The sequence below is a fragment of the Esox lucius genome, chromosome 20 (assembly GCF_011004845.1).
Source record: "Esox lucius isolate fEsoLuc1 chromosome 20, fEsoLuc1.pri, whole genome shotgun sequence".
In the NCBI taxonomy this organism is placed as follows: Eukaryota; Metazoa; Chordata; class Actinopteri; order Esociformes; family Esocidae; genus Esox; species Esox lucius.
The window spans coordinates 44,927,805-44,950,223 of NC_047588.1; the positions used below are offsets into that span (position 1 = coordinate 44,927,805).

The window sequence follows — 22,419 nt, forward strand, 5'->3', positions numbered from 1 at the left end:
CAAGACTTTTGTACATTACTGATGATATACTAATATTAACCTAGAGCAACAAGGCTATTGTATATTACTGTAGACTGACTGTATTCTGTTTTACAGACTGATATCGTAAAGGAAGTTAATTTACTCACTGAAATTGTGCAGGAAGTGTGCTTGCTAAATGAGGTCATACAGGAAGTGACCTTACTGACCGAGATCATTCAAGGAGTGTCCTTCTGTGTTTGTGTGTGTGTGTGTGCGTGCGCTCATGCGTGCGCTCATGCGTGCGCTCATGCGTGCGCTCATGCGTGCGCTCATGCGTGCGCTCATGCGTGCGCTCATGCGTGCGCTCATGCGTGCGCTCATGCGTGCGCTCATGCGTGCGCTCATGCGTGCGCTCATGCGTGCGCTCATGCGTGCGCTCATGCGTGCGCTCATGCGTGCGCTCATGCGTGCGCTCATGCGTGCGCTCATGCGTGCGCTCATGCGTCCATGTGTGTCTTGCAGAGCGTCATGATGCCCTCTATGTGGTGGGGTCTTTGGATGAGACTCTGGAACTAAGAGGGATGAGGTATCATCCTATCGACATTGAGACTTCTGTCATCCGTTCTCACAAGAGCATCGCTGAGTGGTGAGATGACATACTAATTAAATCTGTACTTACAGGAAACACCTGGTCACTGTTGTCTTTATTAATGGGCATCAATTGTATATGATGCTTAGTCCATTCCCTTGACCAACCATATGTAAAACATATGAAAGTCCATTCCCTTGACCAACCATATGTAAAACATATGAAAGTCCATTCCCTTGACCAACCATATGTAAAAACATATGAAAGTCCATTCCCTTGACCAACCATATGTAAAACATATGAAAGTCCAGTCCCTTGACCAACCATATGTAAAACATATGAAAGTCCATTCCCTTGACCAACCATATGTAAAACATATGAAAGTCCATTCCCTTGACCAACCATATGTAAAACAAATGAAAGTCCATTCCCTTGACCAACCATATGTAAAACATATGAAAGTCCATTCCCTTGACCAACCATATGTAAAACATATGAAAGTCCATTCCCTTGACCAACCATATGTAAAACATATGAAAGTCCATTCCCTTGACCCACCATATGTAAAACATATGAAAGTCCATTCCCTTGACCCACCATATGTAAAACATATGAAAGTCCATTCCCTTGACCCACCATGTGTAAAACATATGAAAGTCCATTCCCTTGACCAACCATATGTAAAACATATGAAAGTCCATTCCCTTGACCCACCATATGTAAAACATATGAAAGTCCATTCCCTTGACCAACCATATGTAAAACATATGAAAGTCCATTCCCTTGACCCACCATATGTAAAACATATGAAAGTCCATTCCCTTGACCAACCATATGTAAAACATATGAAAGTCCATTCCCTTGACCCACCATATGTAAAACATATGAAAGTCCATTCCCTTGACCCACCATATGTAAAACATATGAAAGTCCATTCCCTTGACCAACCATATGTAAAACATATGAAAGTCCATTCCCTTGACCAACCATATGTAAAACATATGAAAGTCCATTCCTTTTACCAACCATATGTAAAATGTTTGAAAGTCAATTTTGAACGTCTGCTAAATGGCATAATATGTTATTTTTATCATTATAAATATCTTATTACTATATTAGACTAAACAACTGGTGTATAATCAACCCGCTCTGTCTCCATATTCCCTCCCCATTCTCTGTCCATCTTTCTGTCCGTCTTTCTCTCAGTGCTGTGTTTACATGGACCAATCTCCTGGTGGTGGTGGTAGAGCTGTCTGGGTCAGAGCATGAGGCCCTGGACCTGGTTCCACTGGTAACCAACGTGGTCTTGGAGGAACACTATCTTATTGTGGGCGTGGTGGTGGTGGTGGACCCGGGAGTCATTCCTATCAACTCCAGAGGGGAGAAACAGAGAATGCACCTACGGGACGGCTTCCTGGCTGACCAACTAGACCCCATCTATGTGGCCTACAATATGTAAACAATATGTAAACAGCAACAACATGTAAACAACTGGACCCCATCTACATGGCCTACAACATGTAAACAACAACTTGTAAACAACTGGACCCATCTACGTGGTCTACAACATGTAAACAACTGGACCTAATCTACGTGGCCTACAGCATGTAAACAACAACATGTAAACAACTGGACCCCATCTACTTAAAGTAGGATATAAACTGCTCAGAGAGATCCACAACTATGGGCAATACAGCAAAGAAGAGGGAAAGAAATTGTATCAGCCTGAAACATGAGGTTGGTGAAACTATGCAGTCAGGCTGAAACATGAGGATGGTGGAACTATGCAGTCAAGCTGAAACACAAGGATGGTGGAACTGTGCAGTCAGGCTGAAAAATTAGAATGGTGAAACTATACAGTCAAGCTGAAACATAAGTATGAAGGAACTATGCAGTCAAGCTGAAACATGGGGATGGTGGAACTATGCCTATACATCGAAACATGAGGATGGTGAAAGTATGTAGTCAAGCTGAAACATGAGGATGGTGAAAGTATGCAGTCAAGCTGAAACATGAGGATGGTGAAAGTATGCAGTCAAGCTGAAACATGAGGATGGTGAAACTGCAGTCAGGCTGAAACATGAGGATGGTGAAACTGCAGTCAGGCTGAAACATGAGGATGGTGAAACTGCAGTCAGGCTGAAACATGAGGATGGTGAAACTGCAGTCAGGCTGAAACATGAGGATGGTGAAACTGCAGTCAGGCTGAAACATGAGGATGGTGGAATTGTGCAGTCAGGCTGAAACATGAGGATGGTGGAACTATACCGTCAGGCTAAACATAAGGATGGTGGTACTGTGCAGTCAGTCTGTTTCTGTCAACAGTGGTTCCAGACCAGCTGAATTGTACTGATGTGCCATAAAACATTTTGCCCATGTTCATGTCATGTCAATCCCATGGCTTTAACAGGCTACTGTTATAGTGGACTGACTTCATCAGGTTAAAGACATCACTATGGTTGTATCAGAGCCCAAAATCACTGCTATTAGAATCTTAAAAATTACAGATTTCAAGTTCTTGGTCTTAGCAGTCCATTCCACTGTGTCACACTGTCAGTAACTGAACAATTTGATATTTTCACTTGTTTATTTGCTTAATGTATGTATGGACTATGTGATACCTTTATACATTTCCAAGTCATGAAAATGCAATATGAAAGAACTAGTTATTTGAGTAGCTACAAAACCTGCAATGTTATCAGATAAAGAGCATCATATGACAAAGAGCATCATTGTAATATAGCATTTGCAAATGTTTTAAATAAAGCCTTAACTATTTCCAGATGCCTGTTCCTAAATGGTTTAACTGAGTGTGTTGAGGATGGTCAGCTGGTCTGCTGAGATAGATGGCAGGTTGGATGGATGTCCCAATAATATCTCCTGATTCCAGGCTACCCATTTGTCTAAAAGCATGGGACTGTTGTGGGCCAGCGGTAAATTATGGGATGGTTATGTCCTGGGCCAGCGGTAAATTATGGGATGGTTATGTTGTGGGCTAGCAGTAAATAATGAGATGGTTATGAAGGGTTAAAAAAAAAATGCTTGACTGAGATCTGATCACAGAGACAGGGTCTAATGATTATTCCCAAAGAAGACTTCTCTAAGTCACCTCCCATCCTCCTGTATGAAACTAAGTAACCTCCCATCAACCTTACCTGTTATGTAAAGACTCCTCTGTGTCCTTAGAGCACAATGTGAGTCCAGGCAGCAGTTTGCTGTATGTTTATACAGTGCTAGTTATTGGTATTGGACCCCAGCCAAAGGCTTCCTCCATGGGGTCATGGGGGTCATAGTGAAGGTGTGTAAGATTCTGAGGATGAAACCCTGAGACTAACCACTGATTAATATGCTTCTGTCTGAAATCCACTGAAAGCCTGAGACTAACCACTAATTAATGTTTCTGTCTGAAGATCGTTGAAACCCTGGGCCTACCTGCTGATTAATGAGACTAACCACTAATTAATGTTTCTGTCTGAAGACCGTTGAAACCCTGGGCCTACCTGCTGATTAATGTTTTTGTCTTAAGACAGCTGAACAAAAGGAAAGCGTTGTGACGTTTTGTACTGTATTATCACTGGGGAGTGACAACAGGAGAATCAAGCACACTGGCTGTTCTGATGAGTCACCCTGGAGACAGAGGACTTTCTGTCGGTTGACATGTGGTTCATTGTCATTATTTTCATAACCTGGTTTCTTAATAAATACAATGCTTTTATCAACAGATTGATCATTGTGTTACTTTTCAAAATATTTAGCTGCATAGATGGGTCAAATGAGTGCTATGTGGGGCCTAATGTAATGTTAGTATAACAATTATTTAACTTAATTTAACTAAATTCTTCATCCTTGATCTACAAACATATATTTCATAATGTTGAAGTGAAAATGTAAATATGAATAAAATGTAAAGTTATCATAAAGGGATCAAAAACAAAGACTCAGCAAAAGTATGTATTACAACATAATGAAAAGAGTAATACAAACATATTTGAAATGAACATAATGTCTCTTTTGGAGATTTTTATTTTTTTCTCATTATAAATTGTATTTAATTGAGACAAAACTCAATAGATGAATGTCAAATAATTTTTTTACATTTTATTTAAGGTAGTAGTACAGAAAAAAGAAAACTCCCCACACATCAGTAACTAATTTCCAAGCATGGTGGCGGCTGCATCAGTGTGTGGGTATGTACGCATGACATCAAAAAAGACTGTTGTTTTTTACATTCAGATAATTGGAGAGAGCTAACTAAAGGTTAAATCTTAGAAACCAAAAAGGCATCAGTGTAGTTACAGTGGCTCTGTTTTACCATCAAAAACCTAATTGACTCTTCATCAAAGTGATTAAAGCTATTGAGTGTAATATACCTGTAACATAAACGTTACACACAGTAATAACAAATCACACCAAATACAGTTTACATGGTTTTCTATGTATGCATATTTAACATTTTAGTGATTTCACAGATGCTCTAATCCAGAACAAGTTACAGCGAGGCTTTATACTGGCGCCCCCAGGAATAGAACCGAAAACCCTGGCATTGTAAATTACATAAAAACTGAGCTACAGTGTCAGAATCTAACTTATGTCTTGAATCTACAATGTAACCTATGTATTCAATTAATATACATCTGTATTTTGCAAAGCAGCTTTGATGCCATGTCTATCACTTCTGTTTCATTTTCATGCTTGAACCTGCTGTTGGGAATGATAGGGGAGGGGTGGTAGTTTGGGTACTGGGTGGTCTTGGGGTCAACTCCCAGCTGTTTCAGTTGACTCACAATGCTGGGTAGAGTGTTTAAGTGGAGACTGTAGCCAGACACCTGCTGAACCAGGGTAGATATGGAGCAGTTTTTGGAATGTTGTCCATGTCTTTTGTACTGGGCTGCTATCAGAGCTTTCTCCACAGCTTGATGAACCTTGAACAGAGTCCACTCTGCTGCCTTGCCTCCTGTGTCGTTGTGAGCAGCATCTAAATCACACTGGGCTTGTCTGAGCCAGCGCTCAGCCTCCGTTTGGTTTGGCTGTGGTACATTTTCATGGTATGTGTAGAAGTTGTATCTGGTATAGTGGCCCCTTGCTTTGTGGAAGCCCTCTCTTCCACGCCTGTGGCGGTAAGCTTCTTCATTCCACCGTTTGTAGAAGTTATGGAAAGTTGTGTTCCCCTGCTGAGATGATGGTTCTCCTGTCCTGCCATTCTCAAGATCGTCAATTCTATTTTTCAGATACTTGAATGCCTCAGTGGCAAGCTGTTGGCAGTCTGGGTTTTTGTCCGGGTGCCATCTCAGATAGAGGCGTTTGATAGCCTTGAGCCTCTCATCCTCACATAGAGTCCAGATCTCTGCAAGACATTTGTCTATTTCCTTTTTTGCTTCTTCCAATGACTCTGGCATGGTTCGGGTTCTTGTCTTTGTTGGTGATGACTGTGGCACAGATTCTGCCAGCTGTACCACTGCCATGCATGTTGCTCTAGTGGAAGAGGATGAGAAAGACTTTGTTTCTCGTTTGAATTGGTAGAGATCAAGGGCACCGACTTCGATCACATCTTTTCCGATCTGTATTTTGTATCTGTAGGTCAGTGATTGGCCAGTTAATTCACGTTGCTGTTCCACTATAACTGCATAGCAATAATCGTCCTCCTCAGCAGTCTTTTTAAAGCCTACATATTCCCCTTCTTCGTAGTTGTTGAGGAAGTTCATGTCAAGGGCATCATGCCATTCTTCAGGAATAGGGGTTCCTGGTTCTGGTGGCCCTTTCAGGGAGTCCTCCGTATCAGTGCTGTCATGGATTTCATTCTGCTCCAGTGCCTTCTTGACCTCTTCCATGCTATCACAAGAGAGAAGATGTCCGAGAACTAGCAGAAGGTTTGAGCTGAGAATGTTATTTAGAAGGGCATTCATCTCTTTACTTAGTCTCATGATGACCTCGCTCTTCACTTTGTGGGCCAGGTCGTCACTGTGTTTCAAGAAGAAGGTGCAACCTTGCTGGCCCTTTTTGACGTACACCTGTGTCATTGCTGTGGTGTCATTCAGTAGCTTCTGGTTAAGCAGAAGCACAGTTTGAAGGGTCTTGCAGCAGGTAATCTCAATGCTGCCGAATGTTTTCTGACACATAGAGGTAGCTTCGTCTTGTGATACCTTGCCCTGACACTGTGCTCTGATGAGACAGACCAGACCATGCATGAAAGGAGCAGAGGACAGATGTGTCTGAAACCATCCACTGAACTCACAGCCCTCCCCGTACTCACACAGCTGCATGTTAGATTCTAACACATTCTCTGCTATAATCTTGGAGAGCATTTTAGGTCGTATTTCCATGGGAAACAGCTCCAGCATTTTTTTCTGCTCATACAGGTCATTCTCTAAATGGCAGCTGCTTAGTCTCTCCAGAAGGTTCAACTGGTTTTTAAGGGCAGTCTGCCATCTGCTTGCCTGGAAGACTGTGTCGTTGAAATACAGTGAGTCTGAAAGGTACAGTCGGCCATCGGTTGAAGGTAGATACAAGACTTCAGGAAGTTCTGAGCTCAAAGGATTTTCTTGCAGTTCACGAAATAGTTGCTCCACGGCCCGCCTGACAGTTTTCTCCTGATTCGGCTGCAGCGTTTGCTTGTTGGTGGAATCTACATGGATATCTTTTAGGACATTGCAATACTGTGTTGCAGTAGCCTTAGAATTTACTCCAATTTTCTTGAAGAATTCAGAAAACATGACATCTTTTGAAGGAATGCAATACAAATAGGGCCGAAACTCCACATGGTTAGGCAGTACCAGAGCTGTTTGCTTGCTCTTTACAAGTACAGAATCTTCTTCCACCAGGACCACAGGGAGGTCAGTCAATGGCTTGGGGTCAAAGTCTACGGTTTGTAAATATGTATAAGATGCCCGGAACACTTCGGCTCGGGTTTTAACTAAGTCAGGAATTTGGCAAGGGGACTGACATACGTTTCTGAGGTTCTCTGTCACTTTTTCAGGAGGCGGTTGGTCAACAGCACCTGCTTTCTTCATCATCAGGAGATGCTTGTCAGTGCATGTTACCAAGTGTAGTATTGGCATAGATGTCCAAATCAGACATTGTTGTGTGAAATCTTTTTCAATTAAACAATCACTGATTGAAACTAAAGTCCTCTCTCCTGCAAATGATTTGTGGTATTGACACAACTTGTCCTGAATATCTACAGGAAAAACAAACTTGATATTCGCAACAGTTTTCAGAAAGTCTGGTGCTTCCTCTTTGAAATCTCTTTTCAAAATAGTTTCAAACAATGTTGAGGACTTCTTTCTCAGCTCTTGGAGGCTGGAGGTGCCTTTTGCTTCCAATTCAATTTGATGAGCAAACTCAATTATCTCCTTATCTGCCACAGTGCTCTTCAGTCCAAGTTCTTCAAGCAGTTTCTTCACTTGAATCTTTACACTTCGAAAATATAATCTGTCCTGGAATTTATTCCAAAAGCTTTCTGGTACAAATTTCTCTTGTGGCAGCATGACCTTGTATAGGACATGATTCTCGTCGTAGAAGTAGGAGGCCATCTGCAGATTCCCATGGATATCAGGAATTAATTTCACATTTCTCATTGTAGAGAGAATATTATCCTGGTACAGTCTGTAGTTTTCTTTAGATTGTAGTGACAACAATAACTGAACAGACTGGAGAAGTTGGTACACATTTAGCTTGTGGAGCAAAGGCAGAATGAACTGTACATAGTACTCCAAATCACTTAAGATTTTAATGCTCAGGTATTCTGATAAGCTTTGATTTTCAAGATTGTATTTGAGAAAAATGTTGTTGGCTTCCGCCATGTACAAATCTGGAAATGTTTCCTTGAACTCTGTGTTGAGGATGAATACATTCATGTGTCCATCAATCCGCCGTCGTTCCCCCTGTATGGTTTCAAATAGAGGCAATGACTTTAATTTGCTTTGGTAGTCCTGTTTGTTTTTCGATGAGCATATCCCAGACTGTAGGAAAATTTGAAGTTTATTCAACTCATTGAAAGAAAGATGCTGAAATTCTGAATGATCCAGCTGGTAGACTTGGTCCAACACAGCCGATTTATCATTTGTGTTCAAGAGCTCCGTGACTAGATATTGTGTCTGTTTTAGAAAGAAAGAAAAATCCAGTTCCATGAAACCTACTTTCAGGAGAATTGATGATATTTCCGTTGAGGATGAAATCACACTGGACATCTTCCTCATTGTTTGGAGAACATGTTTGTTGTTTTGTCTTGGGTACACAACTGGCAAAATAGGGCAGTGAGCGAACAACTCCTTGATGGACACCAGAGCTTGGTTATCAACACCATTTGACACCAAATGTATTTCAAAGAATCTCCACAGCTCTTTAAGCCATGAGTGAACTGTCTTGTCTGGAACATATAACTTGGAGTGTGGCTCAGTTTCACAGTTTTTAAGAAGGCGCAGAAGTATGGGTCGCAAATACTTTTCTGCAACAGGCATAGTCAAATCTTTCAGAAAGTGTCCCTCTCGTAGGACATCAAAATGCTTGTAGTTTGTGTCAAAATCAGCAAATTCTTTTTCATGTCCAAGAAACAACCTGTAAAATGGTGAGAGAAGCTTGGGAAAGTCAGGGTCAAAAACTTGAAGAGTCTGGTCTTGGGTGAGAAGCAGTGGAAGTCCTGAAATGGAACTCTTCTTCTTAGCATGATTTTTACGTCCACTGTCTGAAATGCAATTACTTTGGCTAACTCCAACTTTTTCAATACAATACTCCAACAGTATGGAGCATCGATATTTGTTTCTGATCAAAGTCTTGTCAATTGGAAGAGGTAAATCTAATTCAGTTTGGGATGGATCATTTAGAGGTTTATTTCTCAGGTAGTTTCCCACAGTCGAAGGACAAACACTTTTCACTTCAACCCCAGCCATTTTGAAGCTGGTCCATATTTTCTTCATTTCTGTGGTTGAAGGAACTAACTGCATTCCAATATCTTCTAAAATAGAAACCAAGGTTCCATTTTCAACAATCAAATGAGGTGCTTTCGTTGGTTCCACCTTGCCTACACTTGACCAGTCAACAGTGTACTCCTTAAGTTGTACTCCTGCAAGTTGACGTATTGAGCTGCGTAGTACTGGAACAACACAGAGTTCTCTTTCATTGACTGATCTGTAGACTTCATGAATCATTTCTTGCCAATCTAAGTCAATATCTTTGGTAATGGTGGGAAAGAAAAACAAGCAGGAGCTGTCAAGGCCTGAATCTATTAGATGTATGGAACTGGCTTTCAATTTCCTTTGGTTGCAGATGTAACTGAGAAGGCTAGCATACAATGGTGAGATAATGTTCAGTTTGAGAGACTTGTTCCAATCCGTCTTCAAACTTTTCCCATCTGCTTTCCAGAGGGCTCGCCTTGAGGAGTCTACCTCAAAGTCACCATTAACATGGATTGGAAGTCCAGTGGTACCAGGCAAGGGCAGGGAGCAGAATACTTGTCCAGTGAAGTTTTCATGTTTCGACTGTGGGTGAACACATGCTGCCACAGCTGCCTGGGGAACTCTGCCAGTCTGTTCTTTCATTTCTGGTTTTCCTTTCAACGAGCCAAACTGCTCTGCAATGATCCAGTGGCTTTGCCTTGAACCCGTTGATGAAATGCTGACTTTGTAAATTGCTTCATGTGGTGTAGCTGGTTTGTTGGATAGCAGGGACTGTTGTACAAGGTTTTGAAAAGAAATCCTTTCAGCATGGCTGTTCTCATTTAAAACTTTTTCAATTGAGAATGTTGTCTTGAGCTTTACTGTGTCTCGGTTGATTTCATGTAATTGTATTTTCCTGATGTTCTTCAAGAAAATTATCAATCCCTCAGGGTCTTCACGAAGAGCTGAGAACAGTTCTTTAATGTCTCCGTCATTGACTTCATTGTTTGATATCTCTGAAGTTTTAGCCATGTCATCTGTCCTGAGGGGGAACCTAAACATAGTGCCATCTTTAAGAGGAAATTCATCTGGAAGAAATGTATTGTATACATCCATGAAAGTGTTCTTCAATTCCTCCTTCAATGTGTATTTGCGGCCAGGAGATTCTCGTGATCCACCTTCAACATACTTCAAATTGGGATCAGATATGCAGAGCCATTGGTCACCACTTAGGATGGATGGACAATCAGTCAGGTGGTAGACTGCATTAAATCCAAGTCCATATTTTCCAGTTTTCCCTGGAATGTTGTGCTTTCCACCTTCCCCCAGTTGCTGAATTCCTCTCAGATCAGCATTAGAAAACACCTGGTTGTTGTAAACACACAGTGCAGGGCCCTGCAGTGGATTCCATCTGCTTCCAAATGTTCTTTTTGTGCTGTGTTTTCTTTTGTCCCAAACAAAGTGAATTTCTGTCGCCTCGGCATCATCTGCATTTTGGATGAGCTCCTTCAGGATGTCCTTCTTTGAAGGATAAGCTGCGATTATGTTTTTTATGCGAACTGTCAGCTTCTCATGTTGTCCAAACTCTTCAGCAAATGGTGAGGAGAAATTCTCTACTGAATACTTTTTCAGTGTGTAGTGTCTGGTTGTGATGACCCCAAAATGAAGTGCAATGGCACGAGGGATTTTTTCATGGCACAAAGTCAGATCCTCTGACAAATCCATCCATGGACTGTCATTGAAGTAAAGCAGATTAGATGGCTGCAAAACACAATTTTCATCTGGTATGAGACAAATATCTTGGGTTTCATTTTTGTTGTCAAATAATCCTCTTTGGATTATTGTCAAGCAGACCTCAAGATCATTTTTAGAAATGGGTCTGACACCGTAGCGTAGTTTGAGGTTCTGCAGTACACCATGAACCTGTTCTGGAGTAAAATGCTTTTTTATGCATAGACATTTACAAAGATCCTTGAAAACAGCGAAGGCAGGTGGAATTACATGAAGATATGGTTTAGCATCAAATTCCTCATTCTTTGCCACAGACTGTACATCCACAAACCTGTTTCCAACCAGAATAAACGGAAATGAATGTGCCCTCTCGTAAATCTCTGCCGATTTTTTCTCATTACGCAGTGATTCATTCAGAAATCTGTAACATTCATGGGCTTTATTGAAGAGCATCTGTTCGTCACATTTATCAGAATGTTTAGATACTTCCTGCAGCTGCTGAAACACTGTCTCAAGTGATGGGCTTTCAGAAATTCCCAGTATGCGTAACACTGCATCATCACTGTGTATTTTCAAATTTGAAGAGTCTAACACAGACTGTGTCATGTCCACTAGATGGCGACATCTGTCATTGTAAATTTCAGAAGGCTTCTGAAGTTCGACTGCCCTATCCTTCACTTTCACTCTATTTACTGGAGTACATGCTGGAATGAACTCTGTGTTTCTCAGAGTCTTCCAGTGAGGCGAGGCCTCATCCTGTAAGGAGTCCCTTATCAGCTCCAGGATACATTGAACATGCTTGTATGCTTTCTCTTTGTCTTTTTGCCATGTGCTGGCAATGGTTTTAGCTCTCTCTGTAATGTCCTCCAAAGGAAGCTGGTCACTCAACATCCCCAGCTCTGTCAGACGTTGAATCCTTTTAGCAGAACAAAAGTTATCCTTGGTTCCCCCAAGAAACCGTCCCTCCTCTTGCTCAAATAAGCATGCCACTTTTCCAAAGGGATTTACAAGTTTGTTTATGAACTGGAGTTGTCCTTTCTTTGTAGGAATGCATTGGTAGCTCCTCAGTAGACGGTCAATGGAATTATCATTTAGATCAATAGCATACAGCACAAGGGCATTTCTACTTTCCTGCTCCATAGTGCTCAGATTGTTGAATACCACTTCTTGGTAAAAGGCTTCCCAGTCAAATGTTTTTTGCTGTAAAATCTCTTCAAAGCCAGTCTGCTTGAAGCTCTGTCTCACCCACTGTGGCATTGGGACAACATGGAAAGATGTGTTTGGATTGCTCTGACACACCTTCATTGCAAGATCTCCAACCTTTTTGTCCTCTTGGATCGTTGGGTGAAGAAATCTAGCCTTTTCTATCGAACACCAGTTTACCCCATCACTAAAGAGCTCCAGAGATTTGCCAATGTCATTCTGAGAAACAGCCAAGTAAAATGCTTCAACCAAAGGTTTGAAGGGTTTGCTCACACTCTCACTATTGGGCCAAAAGGTGTGGTACTGGTAATGCTGAAGGTTTCCATTACTTGACATAATCTTCAGCACTAGCAGTGTAGTGATGTATGCAGTTACAACAGCATCCTGTAGGAGAACTCGATTCCATTCATATTTTACTCCACTTTCCCATAGACCTCTTCGATTAGAGGTCACAGCAAATGATCCGTTCAGGTTCACTGGGAGCCCTGTGGCAACAGAGAGGGGGAGAAAGCAGAATGCCTGGCCCACCAGATTGGTCTCTCGTGGCATCCATTTCTCAGTCTGTGGGTCTTTCTTTAAAGGTACAGCAACACCTCCGATTGGTATAGAGAACTTGGTTTGATTGTTGTCTGTCTGACCAATTTGTAAAGATGTATGTGTGCCAAAGCAATTGTACAGGAGCCAGAACTGGACATCAGATTCATCACAAAGGTTTTGAGATAGTTCAGCTATGTTGGCGTTGTGGCAGTTAATTACCTTTTGGCATTTTGCATCACGCTTCTTCAGAGATTCCAGGGCATACTGCTGCATCCTTCCATAGTTCTCTGGAATCTTGATTGTCTTCACAACCTTTTTGGTGGCAGTGAAGACCGTTTCTATTTGTTCGTCATGAGGAGGAGTGGAAGCATAGCCCGGGAGGTTTTGAAGAGATAACATGTGGATGTTCTTCAGAAAGAGGAGATGCGTTTGTGAGTTGTTGGTCAGGTCCTGTTGAAATTTTAGTATGTGATCTTTGTCATAAACATTACCACTGATTTCTGACTTAACAGCCTCCTCGTGTGTCCGGAAAGGTAGTTTTATAAGTGTGCCCTGGTAAAATTTCTGAGTGCTTTCTTTTGAAAGACTGCAATCAAAAATTCGCTCATACGGTCTGAATTGTCCAGGAAATCTGTGCATAAGCTGCTTCCGAGATAAGTTGAGTTTGATTCCAGGATTTGCTTTGTTTTGTATGTGCTTTTGAAGGTGTGTAACATTTGGATCAAGTATCAGAAGCTCGTTGCCACTGAGGATTGAGGGAATATCAGTGACATGGTACACAGCATTAAATCCAAGTCCAAACTTCCCTATTTTTTCAACCTTGTTTTCCTTGGAGGCAGATCCAATTTTTAGTATGTTTACCCAGTCCTCCTCAGTAAAGAGCTCATTGTTGAAGGCCCAGAGACACGGGCCCTGACAGAGGGCCATTCCTTGGTCTATGAGGCTTTCTACAGGGTCTTTATGATCCCTGAAATCTACCATGAACTTGCAGGTGGTTGCCCCTGCGTCTTCAGCATTCTGAATGAGCTCTTTGAAGATGTCATTTTCCTCATCATACTCCTTCAGAATGTTCCTGATTCTCAGAGTTAATGGCTCTGACTGACCACACTGTTCTATTCCAATGTACTCCGGACGCAAAATCCGGGTGCTGAGGAATGGGATGTTCAGCCACCTTGCTGTAGCTGGTGGAATCTCTTCGTGGATTACATGAATCTCCTCTGGATCGTTATGTAGATCTTCCAGACAGTCCCTGCTTATGTCACAAAACACAGTCTTGGACAAGGGTTGTAGGTTGAATCTTTTACTCCCTGCCATAACAGGGACTGGGACATCATCCTTGATACTCTTCTTCTCCTTCCTCATCCAGTTCAGAATGGCTATTGACACTTTTAGCTCTGAAGGTTCACCAAAACCTTGGGGCCTTTCTTCAATGGTCTTTTTAATGTCACAAAGGACTTCTTCTATTTCTTTCTCTGATGGTAATTTCTTCACTCCAAACTCTGTTAGCAAGGTGTTGTATACTAGAAATTCCTCTGGTATCTTGTCAATGTATGAGCTCAGATCCAAACCGGGTGGATAGGCTGAGACTACATCCCAAGGAGAAACAAAATGCTTGTGGATCCACACCCAAGGTATGCATTTATTTTCCAGCACTTCCCTGACCTCAGAAATGTGATCTTGCATGTACTTGTAAATGCTATGCAGCTTGGCTTTAAACTGCATGTCTGTATCTGGATCTGTCATTGACTGGACCATATCTACCAGTAATGACAGATTCTCTATTACCTTGTCAGCAGGGGGGATGCGTAACAGACCCAGTATGCTGCTTACTTTCGCATTAAAGTCTCTTGTAAGAGGCATGACATGCCCTACAATGCCTTCATATTTTAAATGTCGTACCTCTTCTGTTTTGTAGAAACCTTTACCATTGTTCTTTTCTGTCGTCATGCAAGGGTTATCACAAGGGATCCATGGAAGCTGTGACAGGCACGCCAGCTGATGATCAGAGAACTGGGAAAGCAGGTCATTGTCATTCAACAGTCTTTGAAGAGTTTCAGCTTTTTTTAAAGCATTTTGTGAGTGAACACCAGATTTTTCAATGTGGGTGGCAACATGCAATATGTTCTCTGCGGAGACATCTTTTTCCTGTGTTTGCAATCCAAGACGTTTTAAACTGTCAAGCATCTGAGAGGTTTGTGTGAACACAGGTGGAGGAAAGAAATCTTTTCCAAACAGGACTTGAAAGGTTTTATTGTTTGGATCAAAAACATCGGAGGTCTTCTTCAACTTTCCTCCGTTTACATTGATAAAGCTCAAATCCTTACATTTTCTGTACAAGGTCTCATTCTGTAAGAAGAGAATACTGCCATGCTGTAATATCCAGGTCATGATCCTCACTGTCTCTTGTTCTTTGAAAGACCTCCTCTCAATTCCAGCAATCAAGTGAATAGCCGCCTGAGCGGTATCCAGGAGATCAACCTTGAGCAGCAATAGCAGCCTGCGATCGGCTTCAGTTGAACAGCGGATAATGGATTCCGGCGTGGGGAGCTCAGTGTTGAAAGCTGGAATCGAATCTAGGAGCACAGCCTGCTTGGACTCTGCTGCTACATATTCTCCGGCCATTGATTGGAAGAGAGGCACCTTTGAGAGCAGGTCTCTCTGATCAGCTGTAAGAGACCCCAGAGTGAAGAGGTAGGCTTTGATTTCCTCTTTCTCTTTGGGAAGAGCAGATTTGATTCCACTGATGACCTGACTTGCTTTTAAGTTCATAAATACCTTTAGAGTATTTTGTGGTGATGGTGGTAGTACATATGAGTCAAGATCTTGATGCCTCAAACATTCATCCCTGTTTACAACTGTTCCCCCAACCTTCTTAATTATTTTCACAATTTCGTCTGGTAAGATGTTTTGCTTGATTTTCTGGAAAATCATTGTTGGATTATTTTGTAGTCTTGCAAGTATGACAGTATGGCTAGCATTTTGGAGTGGCTCAATGGGTATCAGTGGCATGCCTTCAAACAATCTCAAATCTACCCAGTGAGTGTTGAGACATTTCCAGAACTCTCGAAGCCACTTCAAGGGTGGATGGTCATCCCTTCCCACCATCCAGGTGACATGAGTATGTGACTTTTTCCAGTCTTTTGGAAGTGTCTTCTTGGCCAATGCAACCACAATTTTAGCATCCACACAGGAAATATTGAATGTTTCTAAATGAAAGAAACATGAAAATCATACCCATTAGAAGATGGAAATACTAGCCATGTGAACAAAAATACAGGAATTTGTGATTTAAAAAAGTACAGTGCACCAAACTAATATTCGTACCCTTGGTAAATATGAGCAAGATGGACTGTGAAAAAAAGGCAAAAATGAAAGATAATATACATTCATATCATAAAACAAATCGTTTTTCTCAAATATGTGTGTCACAATTATTGGCAACCCTTCATTTAATACTTTGTGCAATCTTCCTTTCCCAAGACAACAGTTCTGAGTCTTCTCCTATAATGATTGATGTAATATCTGCAGGTACTTACCATGAATCCTAACAAGTTGTCCAGTGCTTTTGGAAAGAAAAACAGCCCCACATCATCAAAGTTCCACCACCATACATCACAGTGGGGATGAGGTACTTTTGTGCATGGTTATCTTTCTGTTTACGCCAAACCCTGCTCTGGTGATTGTTTCCAATTTCACCATATAACCCAGTTCCACTGAAAGTTACAGCAATGTTTGACAAACTGTAGGTGCTTGAGTTTGCTGTTTGATAACACCCCAGAACAACATATTACATTTCCTTGTTTCAATCATTTTACTTCAATTGAAAGTTTATATGTGAATTTTTGAATGAAAGACCAAGAGGATAAAAAGAAAATAAATGTTTTTCACAGCCCATTTTTTCTCACATTTACCTTGAGTGCCAATATTAGTGACCTTATACAAAGTAGGGGTGTGCTGAGTACTTTAAAAAATTGAGTACCGTTACAGAGGAATTTGACGGATATGGATTATTTAATGTCATAATCTAAGATTGGATAAAGTTACTGAAAACCAGACATTCGATTGGGTGTCCACCCACACGTGACAGCACCTTATTTGTTTTTACTGTTTAGTGAGGTGATATAACTGCAATTGGGATGATGAGAAGAAATTGCATTGGGTTGTACAATATACAAGCCCGTTTCCCAAAACGTTGGGAAGCTGTGTAAAATGTAAAGAAAAACAGAATGTAATGATGTTGGAATCACTTAAACCCGATAATCAATAGAAAAGATAACATATCAAATGTGGAAACTAAAACATTTTGTTTCTTGAAAAAGATACGGCCGCTTTGAATTTGATACCAGCAAAATTTTTCTAAAAAGCTGGGACAGAGGCAACAAAAGAATGGAAAGGATTTGTGTCATACAAAAAAAACATGATTGGTATTAAAAGATAATTCCAAAGAGGATGGGTCTGTCAAATGTGAGGATAGGGAGGGGTTCTGCATTAACAACAGACACGATTCTGTAGTGGACATCACTGCATGGGCTCAGGAATACTTCCAAAAAACATTGTCTGTGAACAGAGTACATTGCTCCATCCACAAATGCAATTATTTTTGAGAATCATAGACTCTGCATCCTCCAGACTAATGAGGAGAGGGACCATCCTGCTTGTTTGTCAGCGCTCAGTTCAAAAGCCAGCATCAGTGATGGTATGGGGGTGCATTGGTGCACATGGCAGGGGTAACTTGCACATCTGTGAAGGCACCATTCATTCTGAAAAATATACAATGGGGAGAACAAGTATTTGAGACACTGCCGATTTTGCAGGTTTTCCCAATTACAAAGCATGTAGAAGTCTGTAATTTTGATCATAGGTACTCTTCAACTGTGAGTGACGGAATCTAAAACAAAAATCCAGAAAATCACATTGTATGATTTTTAAGTAATTAATTTGCATTTTATTGCATGTATTTGTATTTGATCAGAAAAGCAGAACTTAATATTTGGTCCAGAAACGTTTGTTTGCAATTACAAAGGTCATACGTTTCCTGTAGTTTTTGACCAGATTTGCACACACTGCTGCAGGGATTTTGACCCATTCCTCAATACAGACCTCCAGATCCTTCAGGTTTCGGGGCTGTCGCTGGGCAATACAGCCTTTCAGCACCCTCCAAAGATTTTCTATTGAGTTCAGGTCTGGAGACTGGCTAGGCCACTCCAGGACCTTGAGATGCTTCTTACGGAGCCACTCCTTAGTTGCCCTGGCTGTGTGTTTCGGGTCGTTGTCATGCTGGAAGACCCAGCCACGACCCATCTTCAATGCTCTTACTGAGGGAAGGAGGTTGTTGGCCAAGATCTCGCGATACATGGCCCCATCTATCCTCCCCTCAATATGTTGTAGTCCTGTCCCCTTTGCAGAAAAGCATCCCCAAAGAATGATGTTTCCACCTCCATGCTTCACGGTTGGGATGGTGTTCTTGGGGTTGTACTCATCCTTCTTCTTCGTCCAAACACGGTGAGTGGAGTTTAGACCAAAAAGCTCTATTTTTGTCTCATCAGACCACATGACCTTCTCCCATTCCTCCTCTGGATCATCCAAATGTTCATTGGCAAACTTCAGACGGGCCTGGACATGTGCTGGCTTGAGCACGGGGACCTTGCGTGCGCTGCAGGATTTTAATCCATGATGGTGTAGTGTGTTACTAATGGTTTTCTTTGAGACTGTGGTCCCAGCTCTCTTCAGGTCATTGACCAGGTCCTGCCGTGTAGTTCTGGGCTGATCCCTTACCTTCCTCATGATCATTGATGCCCCACGAGGTGAGATCTTGCATGGAGCCCCAGACCGAGGGAGATTGACCATCTTGAACTTCCTTCTATTTTCTAATAATTGCGCCAACAATTGTTGCCTTCTCACCAAGCTGCTTGCCTATTGTCCTGTAGCCTATCCCAGCCTTGTGCAGGTCTACAATTTTATCCCTGATATCCTTACACAGTTCTCTGGTCTTGGCCATTGTGGAGAGTTTGGAGTCTGTTTGATTGAGTGTGTGGACAGGTGTCTTTTATACAGCTAACTAGTTCAAACAAGTGCAGTTAATACAGGTAATGAGTGGAGAACAGGAGGGCTTCTTAAAGAAAAACTAACAGGTCTATGAGAGCCGGAATTCTTACTGGTTGGTAGGTGATCAAATACTTATGTCATGCAACAAAATGCTAATAAATATTAAAAAATCATACAATGTGATTTTCTGGATTTGTTTTTAGATTCCGTCTCTCACAGTTAGTGTACCTATGATAAAAATGACAGACCTCTACATGCTTTGTAAGTAGGATAACCTGCAAAATCGGCAGTGTATCAAATACATGTTCTCCCCACTGTATACAGGTTTTAGAGCAACATATGCTGCCAACCAGATGATATCTTTTTCAAAAAAGGCCTTGCTTATTTCAGCAAGCCACTGTGCTGTAACACTGTTGTTGCTTGCTCCTTGGGGTTTCAGGCTGGGTGTTTTGTAAAGTCCCTTTGTGACAACTGCTGATGTAAAAGGGCTTAATATATAAATATGATTGATTGATTGAAGACAATGCCAAACCACATTTTGCATGTATTACAACAGCTTGGCTCCATAGTCAAAGAGTCTGGGTGCTAAACTGGCCTGCCTGCAGTCCAGACCTGTCACCCCTTTGAAAACATTTGGCGCATTATGAATTGAGAAATACGACAAAGGAGACCCTGAACTGTTGAGCAGCTGAAATCCTATATAAAGCAAGAATGGAAATACATTTAACTACCACAGTTGGTCTCAGTTCCCAAACGTTTACAGAGTATTGTTAAAAGATGAGGTGATGCAACACAGTGGTAAACATGTTTCTGTCCCAACTTTGAAACGTGTTAATGGCATCAAATTCAAAATGTATTTCTCCAAAAACAATAACATTGCTCATTTGCAAGATTTGATATGTTGTCTTTGTAATATTTTCAATTAAATATAGGGATAAATGATTTGCATGTCATTGCATTCTGTTTTTACATGCATTTTACGCAATTTCCCAAAAGTAAGAAATGTGGTGATATAGGCTAGCTGAGTAAACTAAAAGTATGCATGCATTTATTAGCATGTTCTGTTAATATAAGAGTTATAAAAATAAGCCATGTATATGGGGCTTTTGAGTGATCAGGATAATTAACTATAATTTCTGTATGCTGGAGCCATAGCATGCAGAAGTATAAGACTTTACCATAATTTAAAGTTTTCCGATCACAAGTATATCGGATTACAAATGACAAACGGACACAATTACGGTTATCAGCACACCCCTAACATAAAGAACTCAACATTGTAGAAGTATAAGACCTTACTTGTTGCAGCTAGTTTCTTTAATTGGTGGATGCTGGTGGGGTTGAGATCATCAAGCAGAAACAGGTCTCTGCAACCAGGCAGCAGTACTCTGCATACAGAGAAGACTTAATTGACAATTATTTGTGAAGGAAAGGAACATCTTTCTGAGGAATACGCTGCTGTTTACTTAGATCAGGAATGTCAAACTCAATCACTACACAAGCTACATCAAAATAAAATAAAACAGATGCCCTTTAGTAGCCTAGTAATGGATAGTTGCATATAAATCCATCTACAATTTGAAAGCAACATGACAGTCTCTGTAGTTCTAAAATATTTTTACTTCCGATCTTACCTTGGAAAGTCTTCATTGTCAATGAGAGCAATGTCCTTGTCTTCATTTGTGAATGTCTTGAAAGTCCCATCACTGACAGGTAGCATCTGCAGACCTCTGAGGTCCTGGTAATTCTCATCACTCATGATGTACTGCAGAAGCAACCGTTTGTCATTGCTGGACAGGATGGACACAACACCCCTACGGAGGACATCTCTTGCAAGAGCTGGAGTCACCCACTGTAGTGTGTCAGGTTTTGGGAAGGCCAGCTGGATAGCTGTGGACACATGATCTGGGAAAGTGACAAGCTTTTCTCCTCCTGCAATCAATGTCTTTGTCACAGCAGTCATTGTTTCAGAAGCCTTGGTGTCATCGGATGGAAATAAAGCATCTGATGGACATACAAACTGTCTTTCGTCTTTAGCTAGAGAGAAGACAGCTGTGTTCTTTTTGAATAAACGATGTAGAACGTCTTTAGCAATTGCATGCCATTTGTCTTGGTGTTTGGTCTGACTGAGGTCAGGCCAGATGCTGTACAGAGAGGACACAGGAAGAGTGGTGGTCTTGGCGAGGTTGGTTGCATCCTGCAGCATCATTATGTATGTGTGAGGAAGGACCTCCTTCACCAGCAGCTCGTTCCACATTGCAGCTTCGTCATACTTTTGGTCTTCCTCTTGCCACTTAATGTGTCTCCTGTTGTCTGTGAGGCCAAAACAGGCGTTGACATGGACTGGGAGTCCAGTCCTATTGGAGTCATTGTTTGGAAGGGGCAGGAAGCAGCTCAGCCGGCCTTCCATCCAGCCATGCCTATCCTGGCCACATCGGAATGCTAAGTCAACTTGAGGGCGGAAGCTTAGCTTCTTTGCCAGTGAATCTAACTCTGGTACAATTCCCTCTTTCATGCAGCATGTTGCCACAAGCCACTTGGTGACAGTCTGCTCCTTTTCTTTGGATGTAGAGATGATGGTTTTGAAGAAGGTTGAGTCCTTGACGTTTGACTCTTTCCTCGTCTTCAGATCACATGTGGGGCTGGAGGAGGTCACTGTGAGCCAGGTGGTGACAGATCCTTTGATGTCGATGTGCTTCAAGGCCACTGATGACACATTCCTTAGGAACAGAAGGCTTATGTCTGCATCTGCAATGAAGCTTTCAAAAAGCTGAACTACTTTGGCTGAATCATAGATGTTATCAGAGATATCAGAGGTCTCACGACGCAGAGGAAACCTAAACAGTGTCCCTTTAAAATGCTGCTCTTCCTGGATGATGTCCATCCATCTTTGGCCACTGACTTCGTTGACAACATCTCTGAATGGTTGAAACTGATCATGCAGATTACAGAGAGTTTCACTGTCTTCCTTATCTTCCAGAGACAACTTAAAGCCTCCAATTCGCTCTCCGAAAAGCTTCTCTTGGGGGTCCAGGAAGCCAAGGTACTTGGAACTGAATATGGATGGCACATCTAAAAATAATCAAAACAAATGAGCATGAATAATGTGCTGTGATTGAATGAAAAGCTTGTTATGAGAAGAAAACCCCCCAGTAATGGGCGAACTGCTTGACTTTGGAAGGAGCTCACTGAAGAGGATTAACACCTCTACTTTTATACTCCTGGTCCTCCTTATAGAATATTTGCTCAAAAGATTTTATGCAGCTCCTTCACTTACAAACCAGCACACAACATTACTACTGGGAACCAGAGACAGAATTTAAGTATGTAAGCCCATGACTAGTACTTTTCATATTGAGCTTAATGGAAAATACACCTAACCATCATTTGCCTGTAAGAATTTCAGTCCAGGTCAGCCAATAACTACATTTGAAGTTTTCTGTTTAAACCCATGCACTGTAAAGATAATGCATTTAATATTAA

At 41.5% G+C, this 22,419-nt stretch overlaps 2 protein-coding genes across 6 annotated transcripts in view; one reads left to right on the forward strand and one right to left on the reverse strand.

Moving 5' to 3' along the window:
• Window positions 1-4,269, forward strand: part of dip2a (disco-interacting protein 2 homolog A) — a 149,800-nt gene extending 145,531 nt beyond the window's left edge. For all 4 annotated transcript variants that reach the window (XM_029115636.2, XM_029115637.2, XM_029115638.2 and 1 more), the window contains 2 exons: window positions 484-607; window positions 1,757-4,269. In XM_029115636.2, the coding sequence (XP_028971469.2) occupies window positions 484-607; window positions 1,757-2,009 (377 nt within the window). In that variant the 3' untranslated portion in view covers window positions 2,010-4,269. The remainder of the gene's footprint in view (window positions 1-483; window positions 608-1,756) is intronic.
• si:dkeyp-118h9.7 (sacsin) overlaps window positions 1-22,419 on the reverse strand; it is a 52,684-nt gene that overhangs the window by 21,750 nt on the left and 8,515 nt on the right. Inside the window, exons 6-8 of one of the 2 annotated variants that reach the window (XM_029115634.2) lie at window positions 20,571-22,008; window positions 20,236-20,324; window positions 4,623-16,097 (exon numbers count right to left, since the gene is read on the reverse strand). In XM_029115634.2, coding sequence (XP_028971467.2) covers window positions 5,170-16,097; window positions 20,236-20,324; window positions 20,571-22,008 — 12,455 coding nt within the window. In that variant the 3' untranslated portion in view covers window positions 4,623-5,169. Of the gene's footprint in view, window positions 1-4,622; window positions 16,098-20,235; window positions 20,325-20,570; window positions 22,009-22,419 lie in introns of those variants that run through there. The other variant, XM_029115635.2, reaches the window with a different exon arrangement.